This window comes from Hypomesus nipponensis, chromosome 11 (genome assembly GCF_054491055.1).
Source record: "Hypomesus nipponensis isolate SF chromosome 11, ASM5449105v1, whole genome shotgun sequence".
In the NCBI taxonomy this organism is placed as follows: Eukaryota; Metazoa; Chordata; class Actinopteri; order Osmeriformes; family Osmeridae; genus Hypomesus; species Hypomesus nipponensis.
Window position 1 is genome coordinate 888,811 of NC_140371.1, and position 16,906 is coordinate 905,716.

The window sequence follows — 16,906 nt, forward strand, 5'->3', positions numbered from 1 at the left end:
GTCACAGCAGGCTAAGACAGGGATTTCGGACTGGTTTATAGGGATGTGTCACAGCAGGCTAAGACAGGACTTTCTGACTGGTTTATAGGGATGTGTCACAGCAGGCTAAGACAGGACTTTCTGACTGGTTTATAGGGATGTGTCACAGCAGGCTGAGACAGGACTGTCTGACTGGTTTATAGGGATGTGTCACAGCAGGCTAAGACAGGACTTTCTGACTGGTTTATAGGGATGTGTCACAGCAGGCTGAGACAGGACTTTCTGACTGGTTTATAGGGATGTGTCACAGCAGGCTAAGACAGGACTTTCTGACTGGTTTATAGGGATGTGTCACAGCAGGCTGAGACAGGACTGTCTGACTGGTTTATAGGGATGTGTCACAGCAGGCTGAGACAGGACTTTCTGACTGGTTTATAGGGATGTGTCACAGCAGGCTGAGACAGGACTTTCTGACTGGTTTATAGGGATGTGTCACAGCAGGTTAAGACAGGACTTTCTGACTGGTTTATAGGGATGTGTCACAGCAGGCTGAGACAGGACTGTCTGACTGGTTTATAGGGATGTGTCACAGCAGGCTGAGACAGGACTTTCTGACTGGTTTATAGGGATGTGTCACAGCAGGCTGAGACAGGACTGTCTGACTGGTTTATAGGGATGTGTCACAGCAGGCTGAGACAGGACTGTCTGACTGGTTTATAGGGATGTGTCACAGCAGGCTAAGACAGGGATTTCTGACTGGTTTATAGGGATGTGCCACAGCAGGCTGAGACAGGACTTTCTGACTGGTTTATAGGGATGTGTCACAGCAGGCTGAGACAGGACTTTCTGACTGGTTTATAGGGATGTGTCACAGCAGGCTGAGACAGGACTGTCTGACTGGTTTATAGAGATGTGTCACAGCAGGCTGAGACAGGACTGTCTGACTGGTTTATAGGGATGTGTCACAGCAGGCTGAGACAGGACTTTCTGACTGGTTTATAGGGATGTGTCACAGCAGGCTGAGACAGGACTTTCTGACTGGTTTATAGGGATGTGTCACAGCAGGCTGAGACAGGACTTTCTGACTGGTTTATAGGGATGTGTCACAGCAGGCTGAGACAGGACTGTTTGACTGGTTTATAGGGATGTGTCACAGCAGGCTGAGACAGGACTGTTTGACTGGTTTATAGGGATGTCACAGCAGGCTAAGACAGGACTTTCTGACTGGTTTATAGGGATGTGTCACAGCAGGCTAAGACAGGACTTTCTGCCTGGTTTATTTATTTAAATGCCTCTTCGGTTTCTGACAGCTGCTGCTCTGTTTTGTATGTTTATGCCTCCCAGTTATCTTCTGACAGAAGTGTAATCTCTTTCAAATTATAGGGTTTAAAAAATGGTACAGTTTCTTTCATGCCGCTGGGTAGAGTTGTAAACACAGACTACCCTGAAAGAATCCCCCCCCACACACAGTCTCTCACACACACAGTCACACACACACACACACACACACACACACACACACACACACACACACACACACACACACACACACAGATACATACACAGACAACACTCCATGCAATCACATGCACACATGCACAGCTGCCCACATTAGTAAAGTACTTTGATGTGAAAGTCAGTTTGTAGCTATGTGCATATGCATCGCCATATGAACCCTTAGGACATGAGAGAGAACAGTATCTAGAAGTAGTATCTATATGATCTAGATCTGTAGGGAGGTAGTATCTATATGATCTAGATCTGTAAGGAGGTAGCATCTATATGATCTAGATCTGTAAGGAGGTAGTATCTATATGATCTAGATCTGTAAGGAGGTAGTATCTATATGATCTAGATCTGTAGGGAGGTAGTATCTATATGATCTAGATCTGTAGGGAGGTAGTATCTATATGATCTAGATCTGTAGGGAGGTAGTATCTATATGATCTAGATCTGTAGGGAGGTAGTATCTATATGATCTAGATCTGTAGGGAGGTAGTATCTATATGATCTAGATCTGTAGGGAGGTAGTATCTATGTCATCCAGTGTCTGAGTGAGTGTGTGTTTGAGTGTGTGTGTAAGTCTTGTGTGTGTGAGAGAGAGTGTGTGTGAGAGTGTGTGAGAGTGTGTGAGAGAGACAGACAGAGACACAGAGAGAGACAGGGAGAGACAGAGACAGACAGGAAGAGACAGAGAGAGACAGAGAGACAGAGAGAAACAGAGAGAGACAGAGAGAGAGACGGAGAGAGACAGAGAGAGACAGGGAGAGACAGAGAGAAACAGAGAGAAACAGAGAGAGACAGAGAGAGACAGAGAGAGACAGAGAGAGAGACAGAGAGAGACAGAGAGAGACAGAGAGAGACAGAGAGAGACAGAGAGAGACAGAGAGAGACAGAGAGAGACAGAGAGAGAGACAGAGAGAGACAGAGAGAGAGAGAGTGTGGAAGTGCCTCATGCTCCAGTAACAGTGTAAGAGGGAGGATGAGTCCAGCTCCATAAAGAGTGTTTGCTGCTGTCATGGCTGCAGTGATAAAGTGCTCCTCATGCCCTGGGGGCCCTGACCACCGTTGTCCCAGCTTACTTCCATCAGCGCTCCCAACCCTAGACCCACTCTCATCCTCTCTCTTACTCCCTCTCCCCCTGTCTCCCCCCCTCCCTGGCTCCACAGCCTTTTGTGCTCCACATAATGAAGGAGGAAGGAAGATGAAATAAGAAAGATAAGAAAGTGGTGGCTATGATGAAGACAGAAGGTAGGAGAGGAGGAGAGGAGGAGAGGAGAGGAGATGAGGAGACGAGGGGAGGAAGAGAGGAGAAAGGGTGGAAAGCAGGGCGGGAGAGGAGGAATGTGGGCTTTTAATAAGATGACTGTAGAGCTGCAGAATGGTCCCTCTGTCCACACTGCTCTAGAATCTCTTCCAACTCAGCCCTGTCTTCAGCTCCCATCTGTCCTCTGTCACCTCCCATCACATCACAGCTGGGGGAGGGAGGGATACTAATGAGTTGATGTGTGTGGAAATGGGTGTGAGAATAAAGGTGATTAGTCTAGTTAGTATAATATGATAAATGGGAGAGAAAGAGAGAGTTTTAACCTTCCAACCATCCAAGCCCTGATCCCTCCTACACCTCCTTTCCCCTCCTCCCTCCCTCCTCATCCTCTTCACACCTCCTCACCCGTCCTCCTCACCCCACATCCCTCCTCCTCACCCCTCCTCACCGCTCCTCACCCCTCCTCCCTGCTCCTCACCCCACATCCCTCCTCCTCACCCCTCCTCACCGCTCCTCACCCCTCCTCCCTGCTCCTCACCCCTCCTCATCCTCTTCACACCTCCTCACCGCTCCTCACCCCACATCCCTCCTCCTCACCCCTCCTCCCCGCTCCTCACCCCTCCTCCCTGCTCCTCACCCCACATCCCTCCTCCTCACCCCTCCTCACCACTCCTCACCACTCCTCCCTGCTTCTCACCCCACATCCCTCCTCCTCACCCCTCCTCCCTGCTCCTCACCCCTCCTCACTACTCCTCACCCCACATCCCTGCTCCTCCCCCCTCCTCACCGCTCCTCACCCCTCCTCCCTGCTCCTCACCCCTCCTCATCCTCTTCACACCTCCTCACCGCTCCTCACCCCACATCCCTCCTCCTCACCCCTCCTCACTACTCCTTACCCCACATCCCTGCTCCTCCCTCTTCCTCACCCCACCTCACTGCTCCTCACCCCTCCTCCCTGCTCCTCCTTCCTCCTCACCCCTCCTTCCTGCTCCTCACCCCTCCTCCCTGCTCCTCACCCCACCTCACCGCTCCTTACCCTTCCTCCTCACCCCTCCTCCCTGCTCCTCACCCCACCTCCCTGCTCCTCCCTCCTCCTCACCCCACCAGTGTCCATTCTGCAGATTCTGATAAAGGGTACAGAACACTCCCAGACCATGACAATCTCACACACACCTCCTCTCTACTCACACACACACCACCTCTCTACTCACACACACACCTCTCTAAAAACACACACACCTCCTCTCTACTCACACACACACCACCTCTCTACTCACACACACACCTTTCTAAACACACACACCTCCTCTCTACTCACACACACCTCCTCTCGAAACACACACACCATCTCTCTAAACACACACACCACCTCTCTACACACACACACCTCCTCTCTAAACACACACACCACCTCCCCTGCTCCATCTCCCTCCCCCCTTCTGCCCCCGGCGGCACCAGCTACTCGCTTCTCATAACAGGTCAAAGATAAATGCATGGCAATAAGGATGCTGTGTGTTTCCCATCACCTTGACGCTCTGGCCTAGGTGTGTGTGTGAGGCGTGTGCGAGGCGTGTGCGTGCTCACCTGTAGGGTAGCGCTCTATGACAGGTAAATCATCCAGCTGCAGTGTAGCGTTGCCACCGCTACGCGTGAACTTCACTACATGGTATTTCCCATCGTTAACAAACTTAGCCGTCTCCTGGATGTTGATGTCATCCGTGCCCACGTTGAACACCACAGCAATGTTGCCTTTCTCCTGTGGACATAGAGGCAGAGCTGGTTAGGGTCAGGGGTCAGGGACCCTTGAGGCCTCATTAGGAGGAAGGGTTTTTCTGAAGAGCCGTTACTGATGATGATGATCACATTCATATTAAGACATCAATCTTTGTTTTACACTGCTACTGATTTTACATTGAACACTGACAGACAGACTTTAGAACATGTTCCGGTCCTGTCAGTACACGACAACCTGTCTCACACACACACACACACACACACACACACAAGGGAGAATGGGGGGTTAATAAAGTCACCTGACTTACAAGATAGGGCTGAGCAGAATTTGTGTGTGTGTGTGTGTGTGTGAGGACAGACCATCTGCTTAGAGGATAAACCCAGCAGCGCAAAGCAGTGCATATCATTATCCAGTCAGCACAACCACCCTCTCAACATCCACCCTCTCCCTCCCTCTCCCTCTCAACATCCACCCTCTCCCTCCCTCTCCCTCTCAACATCCACCCTCTCCCTCCCTCTCCCTCTCAACATCCACCCCCTCCCTCCCTCCCTCCCTCCCTCCCTCCCTCCCTCCCTCCCTCCCTCCCTCCCTCCCTCCCTCCCTCCCTCCCTCCCTCCCTCCCTCCCTCCCTCCCTCCCTCCCTCTCTCTCCCCACTCTCCCTCCCTCTCTTTCCCCCTTCTTCCTCTCGCTCTCGGGTGTGTAGAGCCAGAAGCAACAATCATAAACGTTTGTGACTAACCCTAACCTAACCTTACCTAACATAGCTCAAGTTCAAGTCTTTTATTGTCAGATGCATGGAACAACCCAAGGTCAGACTGGGCACTGAAATTCTTGGGACAAGACAATGCAAAGCAACCTGGCATAACATGACAATTAAGTACTCAGAACATAGTTTACATCTATGATAAGCTAAAATATAATAAACCTCCTAAATATACAACATAATATACAATATACAATACAGTATACTAAACCTCTAATACACATAATAACTAGGGCTGTCAAAGTTAACGCGTTAATAACGCAATCTCACTTTAACGCGACAAAACAAAATTGTGCCGTTAACGCAGTTTCTTTTTGACCCTGGGAGTCACCTGTCGTCACATGACTTCGACTGCCGACGGTAGCTGAATGATGCAGAGAGGGCTTTTAGATGGGAACTTCCACTTCCAAAAGTTGCGAGACGGCTTGGTTGACAAAACTAAGACTGTGTGTACTGATTGTCAGGCTGAGTTTAGTTATCGCCAGAGTACTTCCAGCCTAAACTATCACATGCAAGCAAAGCACACAGCGAGCAGCAGCGTTAGCAGCGTTAGCGGTAGCAGCGTTCGCTTCGGTAATATATGGCAGACAACACTTGCAAAAGAAGCGAGCAGCTGACTGGGTTCAACAAGATATAAACTGTATTGTTCAATATTAGGTCCATCTGTGGTTGCTTAAGTATATGAAGTATGTTTGAGTGAGATTTGAATATTATGGAGCACGATATCGTAATAGGCTATGAGACAACATGTCTTAAATGTATTTTATATTCCATAACAAGTCTAATTTTGTGGATGTTTATTTACAGCAGTATAGTTAGTGAGTGAATAAAACATCCTCACAATTTAAGTTGTGTTACATCTGAACTTGTTATACGGACTTAATCATCCAGTTAGGCCTATCTGAAGTTAAGTACACCCTAACCCTTTTAATGTTATTTCAACAAAAAACATTTTTATTGGGGTAACATTTTAACAGATTAAATAGATTTAATAATTTTGTGATGAAGTCAATTAAATATTTTAATCGCTTGACAGCCCTAATAATAACCTATACTAACCTTATAAACCTATACTAAGCTAAAGACAAGTGGGGTAAATTTAGTGCAATATTGCTGATAGTGCGCAACCAGTTGCTGAAAGTGACAGTGTGTAAAGTGACTAGTGAGAAGTGTATCAGTGTCCATATCAATGTCTATTCAGAAGCCTGATGGCCTTTGGAAAGAAACTGTTGTCCAGTCTGCGTGTGCGAGACCGGATGGTTCGGTATCGCTTGCCATAAGGTAACGGTGTATGTGTGTATGTGCTTCTCTATGGAGTCCTTCTCCGAGGACAGACCCTGAACTCAGACCTTTCTAGAGTTGTTACTCTGGGAGCAGGAAGAAGGAGACAGAGCCAATTAAAAGTCTGCTTTGAATAGCCTCCTTCAGCAGACTGTAAGCCCTCCCCAGAGGATCACTAATACATTGTGTGCATTTAGTCAGAAACTGCCTCAGTTTACAGGGTTTAACAAGTTCTCTTTATAGTATGGAAAGAGGATGGCCGTTGGAGATTGAATTCATATCAGTATCAATACTAGTATCAATGTGAGTATCAATACCAGTATTAGTATCAGAATCAGTACCAGTATTTTAACAATCATGTTCTGAGATAAGATGCTACAAGGGGAGAATAAAAGAGAGAGAGGGGGAGGGAGGGAGAGAGAGAGAGAGAGGGGAAGGAGGGAGGGAGAGAGAGGGGGAGTGAGTGAGAGGGGGAGGGAGGGAGAGAGAGGGGGAGTGAGAGAGAGAGAGAGGGGGAGGGAGGGAGGGAGAGAGAGGGGGAGTGAGAGAGAGAGAGAGGGGGAGGGAGGGAGGGAGGGAGGGAGGGAGAGGGAGGGAGGAGGAGGGAGGGAGAGGGAGAGAGAGGGGGAGGGAGGGAGGGTGGGAGAGAGAGAGAGAGAGAGAGAGAGAGAGAGAGAGAGAGAGAGAGAGAGAGAGGGAGGGAGGGAGAGAGAGGGAGGGAGGGAGAGAGAGGGGGAGTGAGAGAGAGGGTGAGAGGGAAAGGGAGAGAGTGTGAGAGAGGAGCCCTCTATGAAATTAAGAAATGAATACGTAACTATAACCCTTCACTCAGAATTTGGACTGTAATATTTGACTCAATCCTAAAACCATTCCTGCTCTAAGGCAGTGACATGTGGGAGCCCAAAGCATGTGGGACAAAAGTCCAACTGAAATGTTACACTTAGAATTTTGACTGTACTTGACCTACCCAAAATGCCCCAAACCTTGCAAGTAGAACAGAAATTGGAAGAGTCCCTTTCTCACACTCCTTAGAAAAAAGGGCCAGTAAGTTTAAGATTCACTTGGCACAAAGTGACCTTGAACGCCTGCGTGTGCGAGACCGGATGGTTCGGTATCGCTTGCCATAAGGTAACGGTGTATGTGTGTATGTGCTTCTCTATGGAGTCCTTCTCCGAGGACAGACCCTGAACTCAGACCTTTCTAGAGTTGTTACTCTGGGAGCAGGAAGAAGGAGACAGAGCCAATTAAAAGTCTGCTTTGAATAGCCTCCTTCAGCAGACTGTAAGCCCTCCCCAGAGGATCACTAATACATTGTGTGCATTTAGTCAGAAACTGCCTCAGTTTACAGGGTTTAACAAGTTCTCTTTATAGTATGGAAAGAGGATGGCCGTTGGAGATTGAATTCATATCAGTATCAATACTAGTATCAATGTGAGTATCAATACCAGTATTAGTATCAGAATCAGTACCAGTATTTTAACAATCATGTTCTGAGATAAGATGCTACAAGGGGAGAATAAAAGAGAGAGAGGGGGAGGGAGGGAGAGAGAGAGAGAGAGGGGGAAGGAGGGAGGGAGAGAGAGGGGGAGTGAGTGAGAGGGGGAGGGAGGGAGAGAGAGGGGGAGTGAGAGAGAGAGAGAGGGGGAGGGAGGGAGGGAGAGAGAGGGGGAGTGAGAGAGAGAGAGAGGGGGAGGGAGGGAGGGAGGGAGGGAGAGGGAGGGAGGAGGAGGGAGGGAGAGGGAGAGAGAGGGGGAGGGAGGGAGGGTGGGAGAGAGAGAGAGAGAGAGAGAGAGAGAGAGAGAGAGAGAGAGAGAGAGGGAGGGAGGGAGAGAGAGGGAGGGAGGGAGAGAGAGGGGGAGTGAGAGAGAGGGTGAGAGGGAAAGGGAGAGAGTGTGAGAGAGGAGCCCTCTATGAAATTAAGAAATGAATACGTAACTATAACCCTTCACTCAGAATTTGGACTGTAATATTTGACTCAATCCTAAAACCATTCCTGCTCTAAGGCAGTGACATGTGGGAGCCCAAAGCATGTGGGACAAAAGTCCAACTGAAATGTTACACTTAGAATTTTGACTGTACTTGACCTACCCAAAATGCCCCAAACCTTGCAAGTAGAACAGAAATTGGAAGAGTCCCTTTCTCACACTCCTTAGAAAAAAGGGCCAGTAAGTTTAAGATTCACTTGGCACAAAGTGACCTTGAACGCCTGCATCACAAGGCCTTTTCAAACAAACAGAGGAACACAAAGATTGACCCCTTAGAACAAGAAGCAATAAAACATCAAATGAATATGGGTGATATGTTAATCAACAAAACTCAGATAATGAGTCTTGATAATAATAATCATAATGCATATAATACCTATTGGAAAAATGAAATCGAGATACATCACAAACTTGAATGTTACAGCATTTTGAATATAGAAATTGAATTAGCTAAATTTAAAAACTTTAAAAACGAAATAAAGACAGAAACAGGAAAATAATTAACTTAACGATGTACAGTCAGTGCCCATAACCTAGAGAAAGGTCACCATAGAAAGACATAGTTGGCTAAAGAGCAAAGGTAATGCAAACACTGTGACTCAGATGAAATTGAAAATGAACAACATTTTCTCCAACAATGCTCAAAGTACGAAAATACTAGAAAATGCTACTTAATGCCCATTAAAATGACAGGGTTTGATCAATTAACTTTAGATGAGAAGACATGCATACTTTTGGGCAAGAGAGAGGAGAGGGATGGGAAGAGAGGGAGAGAGAGAGAGAGAGGGAGAGAGAGAGAGAGAGAGAGAGAAGGAGGGAGCGAGAAAGGGAGGGAGAGAAAGAGAGAGAGGGAGAGAGAAAGAGGGAGGAGAGGGAGGGAGAGAGAAAGAGACAGAGAGAGAGAAACAGAGAGAGAGAAAGACAGAGAGCAGGGTGCATCAGACTGGAGTGTTCTGAAGCAGGTGTGTGTGTGTGTGTGTGTGCGAGAGAAAGAAGGTTTGCGTGTCTGTGAGTGAAGAGGGAGCAAGGTCTTATTTCTGGAAGAACCATTTCTGAAAATATATTTTCTCTTCTCTCTCCCTCCTCTGACCGGCTCATTCTATTAGGACAGGTCAGCAGACAGATGAACTCTCATTCACAAAAATCAATTTAGGTTTCAGTTGACTGTATATACTATTATGACAGGAGCCACTCGGTCGTCCTTCATATGTTCCCCCGTCCCCCCGATAGACCAGAGAGAGATCAGAGAGAGACCAGAGAGAGATCAGAGAGAGACCAGAGAGAGTCTAGAAAGAGACCAGAGAGAGACCAGAGAGAGACCAGAGAGGGACCAGAGAGGGACGAGAGAGGGACCAGAGAGAGACCAGAGAGAGTCCAGAGAGGGACCAGAGAGGGACGAGAGAGAGACCAGAGAGAGACCAGAGCAACCAGAGAAAGACTAGGGAGACCAGAAAAGGCTATTGAGAGACCAGAGAGACCAGAAAGAGAACAGAGAGACCAGGGAGAGATCACAGAAACCAGAGAGAGACCAGGGAGAGGCCAGAGACGAGAAGAGACCAGAGAGAGACCAGAGAGAGATCAAAGAGAAGATAGACCAGAGAGAGTGACGCAGACACGCCCAGACACATGTAGAGCGCACACACAGCCCTTTAGCTAAGTAGTTGAAGACCAGATGTTCATATATATATTCATCATGTAACATGAAGATGGTGCTCCATCTGAATATTCATGCAGTCACAGATCTATCAGACCAACAGCAGACGGATGAGGTTCCAGTCCCCCCCACCCCCTCCCTCCCTCCCTCCCTCCCTCCCTCCCTCCCTCCCTCCCTCCCTCCCTCCCTCCCTCCCTCCCTCCCTCCCTCCCTCCCTCCCTCCCTCCCTCCCTCCCCCCTCCCCTCCCCTCCCCTCCCCTCCCCTCCCCTCTTCTCCCCTCCGCGTGTGTGGGAGGAGATGAGGATTACTTTGGAGTCTACAGTGTTACTTCCTAATACATCTACAGGACTGGGAGGCTGCCATGCTGGGATATTGCCACCATCAATCTGAAGGTTTGAGAAATGCAACCAGCAATTTCATGGACTGGTTTTATTGTCAGACTCTAAGATGTTCCTCCAGCTCAGTGTGTCATTCCTGCAGCAGCATCTTCCCTCTCACGTCCTCACTCCCCTCCTCTCATCTCGGATCCAAACTCCCTTGCCTGTCCTCTCCTCACACATCCCTCCTTTCCCTTTATTCTTCTCCGTCACCACCCCTTTATCTCAGCCCTCCCTCCCTTCCCTGGATTGGTGAGGCACAAGGGAGAGGACCAGTAGTGTGACCTAGATTTATGAACAAACCAGGAACTATTAAAGATGTCTACACCTATCTCTCTCTCCCTCTCTCCCCCTCTCTCTCTCTCCCCAGGATGGGGAAGTTCTTAGAAACAATCAGACGCTGCCCACTGCCAGCCTATCAGACGCTCCACTGTGCCAGCCAATCAGACGCTGCCCACTGCCAGCCTATCAGACGCTCCACTGTGCCAGCCAATCAGACGCTGCCCACTGCCAGCCTTTCAGACGCTCCACAGTGCCAGCCTATCAGACGCTGCCCACTGCCAGCCTATCAGACGCTACACTGTCCTCCTTCCCCTCCCAGTATATAACTGCATACAGCCCCCTCCCCCCTCCCAGTATATAACTGCATACAGCCCCCTCCCCCCTCCCAGTATATAACTGCATACAGCCCCCTCCCCCCTCCCAGTATATAACTGCATTCAGCCCCCTCCCCCCTCCCAGTATATAACTGCATTCAGCCCCCTCCCCCCTCCCAGTATATAACTGCATACAGCCCCCATCCCCCTCCCAGTATATAACTGCATACAGCCCCCTCCCCCCTCCCAGTATATAACTGCATACAGCCCCCTCCCCCCTCCCAGTATATAACTGCATACAGCCCCCTCCCCCCTCCCAGTATATAACTGCATTCAGCCCCCTCCCCCCTCCCAGTATATAACTGCATACAGCCCCCTCCCCCCTCCCAGTATATAACTGCATTCAGCCCCCTCCCCCCTCCCAGTATATAACAGCATTCAGCCCCCTCCCCCCTCCCAGTATATAACTGCATACAGCCCCCATCCCCCTCCCAGTATATAACTGCATTCAGCCCCCTCCCCCCTCCCAGTATATAACTGCATACAGCCCCCTCCTCCCTCCCAGTATATAACTGCATTCAGCCCCCTCCCCCCTCCCAGTATATAACTGCATACAGCCCCCTCCTCCCTCCCAGTATATAACTGCATACAGCCCCCTCCCTCCTCCCAGTATATAACTGCATTCAGCCCCCTCCCCCCTCCCAGTATATAACTGCATACAGCCCCCTCCTCCCTCCCAGTATATAACTGCATACAGCCCCCTCCCCCCTCCCAGTATATAACTGCATACAGCCCCCTCCTCCCTCCCAGTATATAACTGCATACAGCCCCCTCCCCCCTCCCAGTATATAACTGCATACAGCCCCCTCCCTCCTCCCAGTATATAACTGCATACAGCCCCCTCCCCCCTCCCAGTATATAACTGCATACAGCCCCCTCCCCCCTCCCAGTATATAACTGCATACAGCCCCCTCCCTCCTCCCAGTATATAACTGCATTCAGCCCCTCCCCCCTCCCAGTATATAACTGCATACAGCCCCCTCCTCCCTCCCAGTATATAACTGCATACAGCCCCCTCCCCCTCCCAGTATATAACTGCATACAGCCCCCTCCTCCCTCCCAGTATATAACTGCATACAGCCCCCTCCCCCCTCCCAGTATATAACTGTATACAGCCCCCTCCCAGTATATAACTGCATACAGCCCCCTCCCCCCTCCCAGTATATAACTGCATACAGCCCCCTCCCCCCGCCCAGTATATAACTGTATACAGCCCCCTCCTCCCTCCCAGTATATAACTGCATACAGCCCCCTCCTCCCTCCCAGTATATAACTGTATACAGCCCCCCCCCCCCTCCCAGTATATAACTGTATAAAGCCCCCCCCTCCCAGTATGTAACTGTATACAGCCCCCCCTCCCAGTATATAACTGTATACAGCCCCCCCTCCCAGTATATAACTGTATACAGCCCCCCCTCCCAGTATATAACTGCATACAGCCCCCCCCCTCCCAGTACATAACTGCATACAGCCCCCCCCCCTCACCCCCCCCTCCCAGTATTTAACTGTTTACAGCCCCTCCCTCCCAGTATATAACTGTATACAGCCCCCTCCCAGTATATAACTGTATACAGCCCCCTCCCCCCCTCCCAGTATATAACTGTATACAGCCCCCTCCCCTCCCTGTATATAACTGTATACAGCCCCCTCCCCTCCCACTATATAACTGTATACAGCCCCCTCCCCTCCCTGTATATAACTGTATACAGCCCCCTCCCCTCCCTGTATATAACTGTATACAGCCCCCTCCCCTCCCACTATATAACTGTATGCAGCCCCCTCCCCTCCCACTATATAACTGTATGCAGCCCCCTCCCCTCCCACTATATAACTGTATACAGCCCCCTCCCCTCCCACTATATAACTGCATACAGCCCCCTCCCCTCCCACTATATAACTGTATGCAGCCCCCTCCCCTCCCACTATATAACTGTATGCAGCCCCCTGCCCTCCCACTATATAACTGTATACAGCTCTGGTTTCCCAGTATATAACTGTATACAGCTGTGGTCTCCATGTCTCTGCAGGCTAGCAGTGTAGCTTATGACTTATTCATATCTGGCTCTTTAATAGTTTGTCAGTTGCTACGCAATAGCCTCAACCCACAGTCAGTGTGTGTCTTTTATGAACCTCAGATATGTGTGTGTGTGTCCTGTGTGTGTGTGTCCTGTCTCTCAGCTCTGGTCACCAGCATCAGGTGACAAAACCCCTGGGAGAACAGGCGCAAAGCATTGTGGTCCGCTCATGAATAAGTCATTCATTCGCCAGAAGCCATCCTGCCATTGTGAGCCAGAAGCGGTCTCAGTTCATCATCCAGACTGGACGGGTCGGCATGAGAGAGCCTGAACAAACACGCTCACACTCCCATGGCTCTACCTCCCTCCCTCCCCCTCCACACTCCCAGAGCTCTACCTCCCTCCCCCCTCCACACTCCCAGAGCTCTACCTCCCTCCCCCCTCCACACTCCCAGAGCTCTACCTCCCTCCCCCCTCCACACTCCCAGAGCTCTACCTCCCTCCCCCTCCACACTCCCAGAGCTCTACCTCCCTCCCCCCTCCACACTCCCAGAGCTCTACCTCCCTCCCCCCTCCACACTCCCAGAGCTCTACCTCCCTCCCCCCTCCACACTCCCAGAGCTCTACCTCCCTCCCCCCTCCACACTCCCAGAGCTCTACCTCCCTCCCCCCTCCACACTCCCAGAGCTCTACCTCCCTCCCCCCTCCACACTCCCAGAGCTCTACCTCCCTCCCCCCTCCACACTCCCAGAGCTCTACCTCCCTCCCCCCTCCACACTCCCAGAGCTCTACCTACCTCCCTCCTCCACACTCCCAGAGCTGTACCTCCCTCCCTCCCCCCTCCACACTCCCAGAGCTCTACCTCCCTCCCCCCTCCACACTCCCAGAGCTGTACCTCCCTCCCTCCCCCCTCCACACTCCCAGAGCTCTACCTCCCTCCCCCCTCCACACTCCCAGAGCTGTACCTCCCTCCCTCCCCCCTCCACACTCCCAGAGCTGTACCTCCCTCCCTCCCCCTCCACACTCCCAGAGCTCTACCTACCTCCCTCCCCCCTCCACACTCCCAGAGCTCTACCTCCCTCCCCCCTCCACACTCCCAGAGCTGTACCTCCCTCCCCCCTCCACACTCCCAGAGCTCTACCTCCCTCCCTCCCCCCTCCACACTCCCAGAGCTCTACCTCCCTCCCCCCTCCACACTCCCAGAGCTGTACCTCCCTCCCCCCTCCACACTCCCAGAGCTCTACCTCCCTCCCCCTCCACACTCCCAGAGCTCTACCTCCCTCCCTCCCCCCTCCACACTCCCAGAGCTCTACCTCCCTCCCCCCTCCACACTCCCAGAGCTGTACCTCCCTCCCCCCTCCCCACTCCCAGAGCTCTACCTCCCTCCTTCCCCCCTCCACACTCCCAGAGCTCTACCTCCCTCCCCCCTCCACACTCCCAGAGCTGTACCTCCCTCCCTCCCCCCTCCACACTCCCAGAGCTGTACCTCCCTCCCTCCTCCACACTCCACCCCCCTTCCTCACTCATCACTCTTCCTTCCTCCCTCTCTCCTCACTTCTGTGTCTCCTTCCTTCCTCCCTCTCTCTCTCCTCACTTCGGCCAAGCTACCTCCTCTCCTCGGTCTCACACACACACAAAGATCTGGAGAGGTTCTGTTCCAACATTCACAAAATCTGCCCGCCCGCCCGTTTGTCTGTCATGTGTGAGTACAGATGAGCAGATCTTCAGCCTGTCGTAGTGATGTGAGGTAGTGATGTGAATTATGTAACCTCCATCAGACTGTTGTGTAAGTATGAGAAACTGCATATGTGGTTCTGATGCTGCACTGAGACTAGAGAGGCAGGCAGGCAGGCACAGACAGACAGACAGACAGTGACATTTAATCTGTGTAATCCATGGCTTCTTGAATCTCCTGCCTGATGGGACACCAGGAACACTATCACAGCAGGTATCGATCCACCTAGCAACAACTACAGCTTCCACTGCTTAGGGACGGAATGTGTCAGTGCGTGTGTTGAATAAAGCAAAAACACTGGTCACACAATAGTATAATAAAAAAACATAATTCACTACTGGTCATCATCATCAGTTTTAACTTCTGACAGAGCAAGAGATGAAAGAAGGAGAGTTGAGGAGAGGGGGAGATGAGAGAGGAGGAGAGGATACGAGGAAAGAGGGGAAAGGAGAGGAGATGAGTGTAGAAGGGAGGAGAAGTTTTTTGACACATGTAAATATATATATTTTATTTTTTCACTTATATTCTGTATTATGCACATCATATAAACTAAAGAAGGTCAAATGTCAAATATTAAATAGTGTGCTTGAGGCTGTCACAGCTGGAGTCGTGTATTTAACCACATCACCACCAAACATTATTTAAACAAATATAAAATGTCCAAATATTTAGAGAAGGACAAGAGTTTTACACCTAATCAAATAAAATCAATTTGTATAGCCCTTTTTACACGCAAGCATGTCACAGAGGGCTTCACATACGCCCATAGAACTGCCCCTCAACCAACCTAAACCCTCTAGGAAGACAAGGAAAAACTGTCAGAAAAACTCCCAACGGGAGAAAAAATGGAAGAAACCTTGGGAGGAGCAATTCAGAGAGGGATCCCCTCCTCCAGAGACGGTTACACCTGACATTTCTGCATCTTTTAAATAAGTATCTATACTTATTATTTATGAAGATTGAATTAAAAAGCACAAAACATACATTTGTGGCTTCTTGTTTACACTTCAAAATACTAAGAGTGAAAGTAAATTATATAAATTGTCCTAAATTAAATGATGACTAGTAAACAGTGCCTGTGATGCAGTCGGTGATCAAGATGTCAGTTAAAATACACAAACACAGAAGTATAGATAGTGCATAGTGCCTGAACCTTGATAAAATTGGTGGCCCACACACACACACACACACATTCCTGGAATTATAGATAGGGCACAGTGCCCGCAATGATGTCGGTGACAGACACAGATTTCTGGAACTATAGATAGTGCACAGTGCCTGTGATGCAGCTAGTGTTGACAGTACTTTTCAATGGTTTTGGTACCTATATTTATCATGACCACAATTGAAATTCTCTGTCATCTCACTGCACTCTGTTGGATTGTAAAAAGGACACCTGCAAAATTTGGAATTTAGCAGTGTCCAGTGCTCCAGATAATCCTGGGATGACTGTGGATAAACGTGAACACACAAATACACACACACAAACAAACAGAGATTTTCCCAGTTTTTCCCAGCCTTAGAGACAGGGGGAGGAGTGAGGTTTTGGTCTGTATTTTTTGGCAGTAAAATTTAGCAAAGCAGCTAGCAAAATGCATAAAGACATTCACCGAGTGGTCCCTGTGTGGACTGTACCAGATTGTAGGCATTATTGTTAACACATGCGGGCTCATTAGGATTCCTCCGTAAGGAGGAAACCTATTGTTATTGGTGTTTTTATTATTTGTAATTTGTACCATGGGAGTCAATGGCAGCCCCTAGAACCATATGGTAACTTTTTGAGAAATTTGGCACACTCATTAAGGACAGTTACTTCTATACTTACACCAAGTTTCATGTCTCCCATTAGACCAGGCTAGCGCCACCAACGGGTCAAAGTTGGACTTGTGTTTACACATGTAACTTTTGAACCGTATGACTGATTTTCAAAAATGAAGTACCATTGGATTCTATGGAT

General features: G+C 49.7%; 1 protein-coding gene across 1 annotated transcript in view; it reads right to left on the reverse strand.

Annotated features, from left to right (window-relative positions):
* Nucleotides 1–16,906, reverse strand: part of LOC146267632 (neurexin-1a-like) — a 195,087-nt gene that overhangs the window by 38,389 nt on the left and 139,792 nt on the right. The window contains exon 18 of the mRNA XM_084709264.1: nucleotides 4,331–4,502. Coding sequence (XP_084565390.1) covers nucleotides 4,331–4,502 — 172 coding nt within the window. The remainder of the gene's footprint in view (nucleotides 1–4,330; nucleotides 4,503–16,906) is intronic.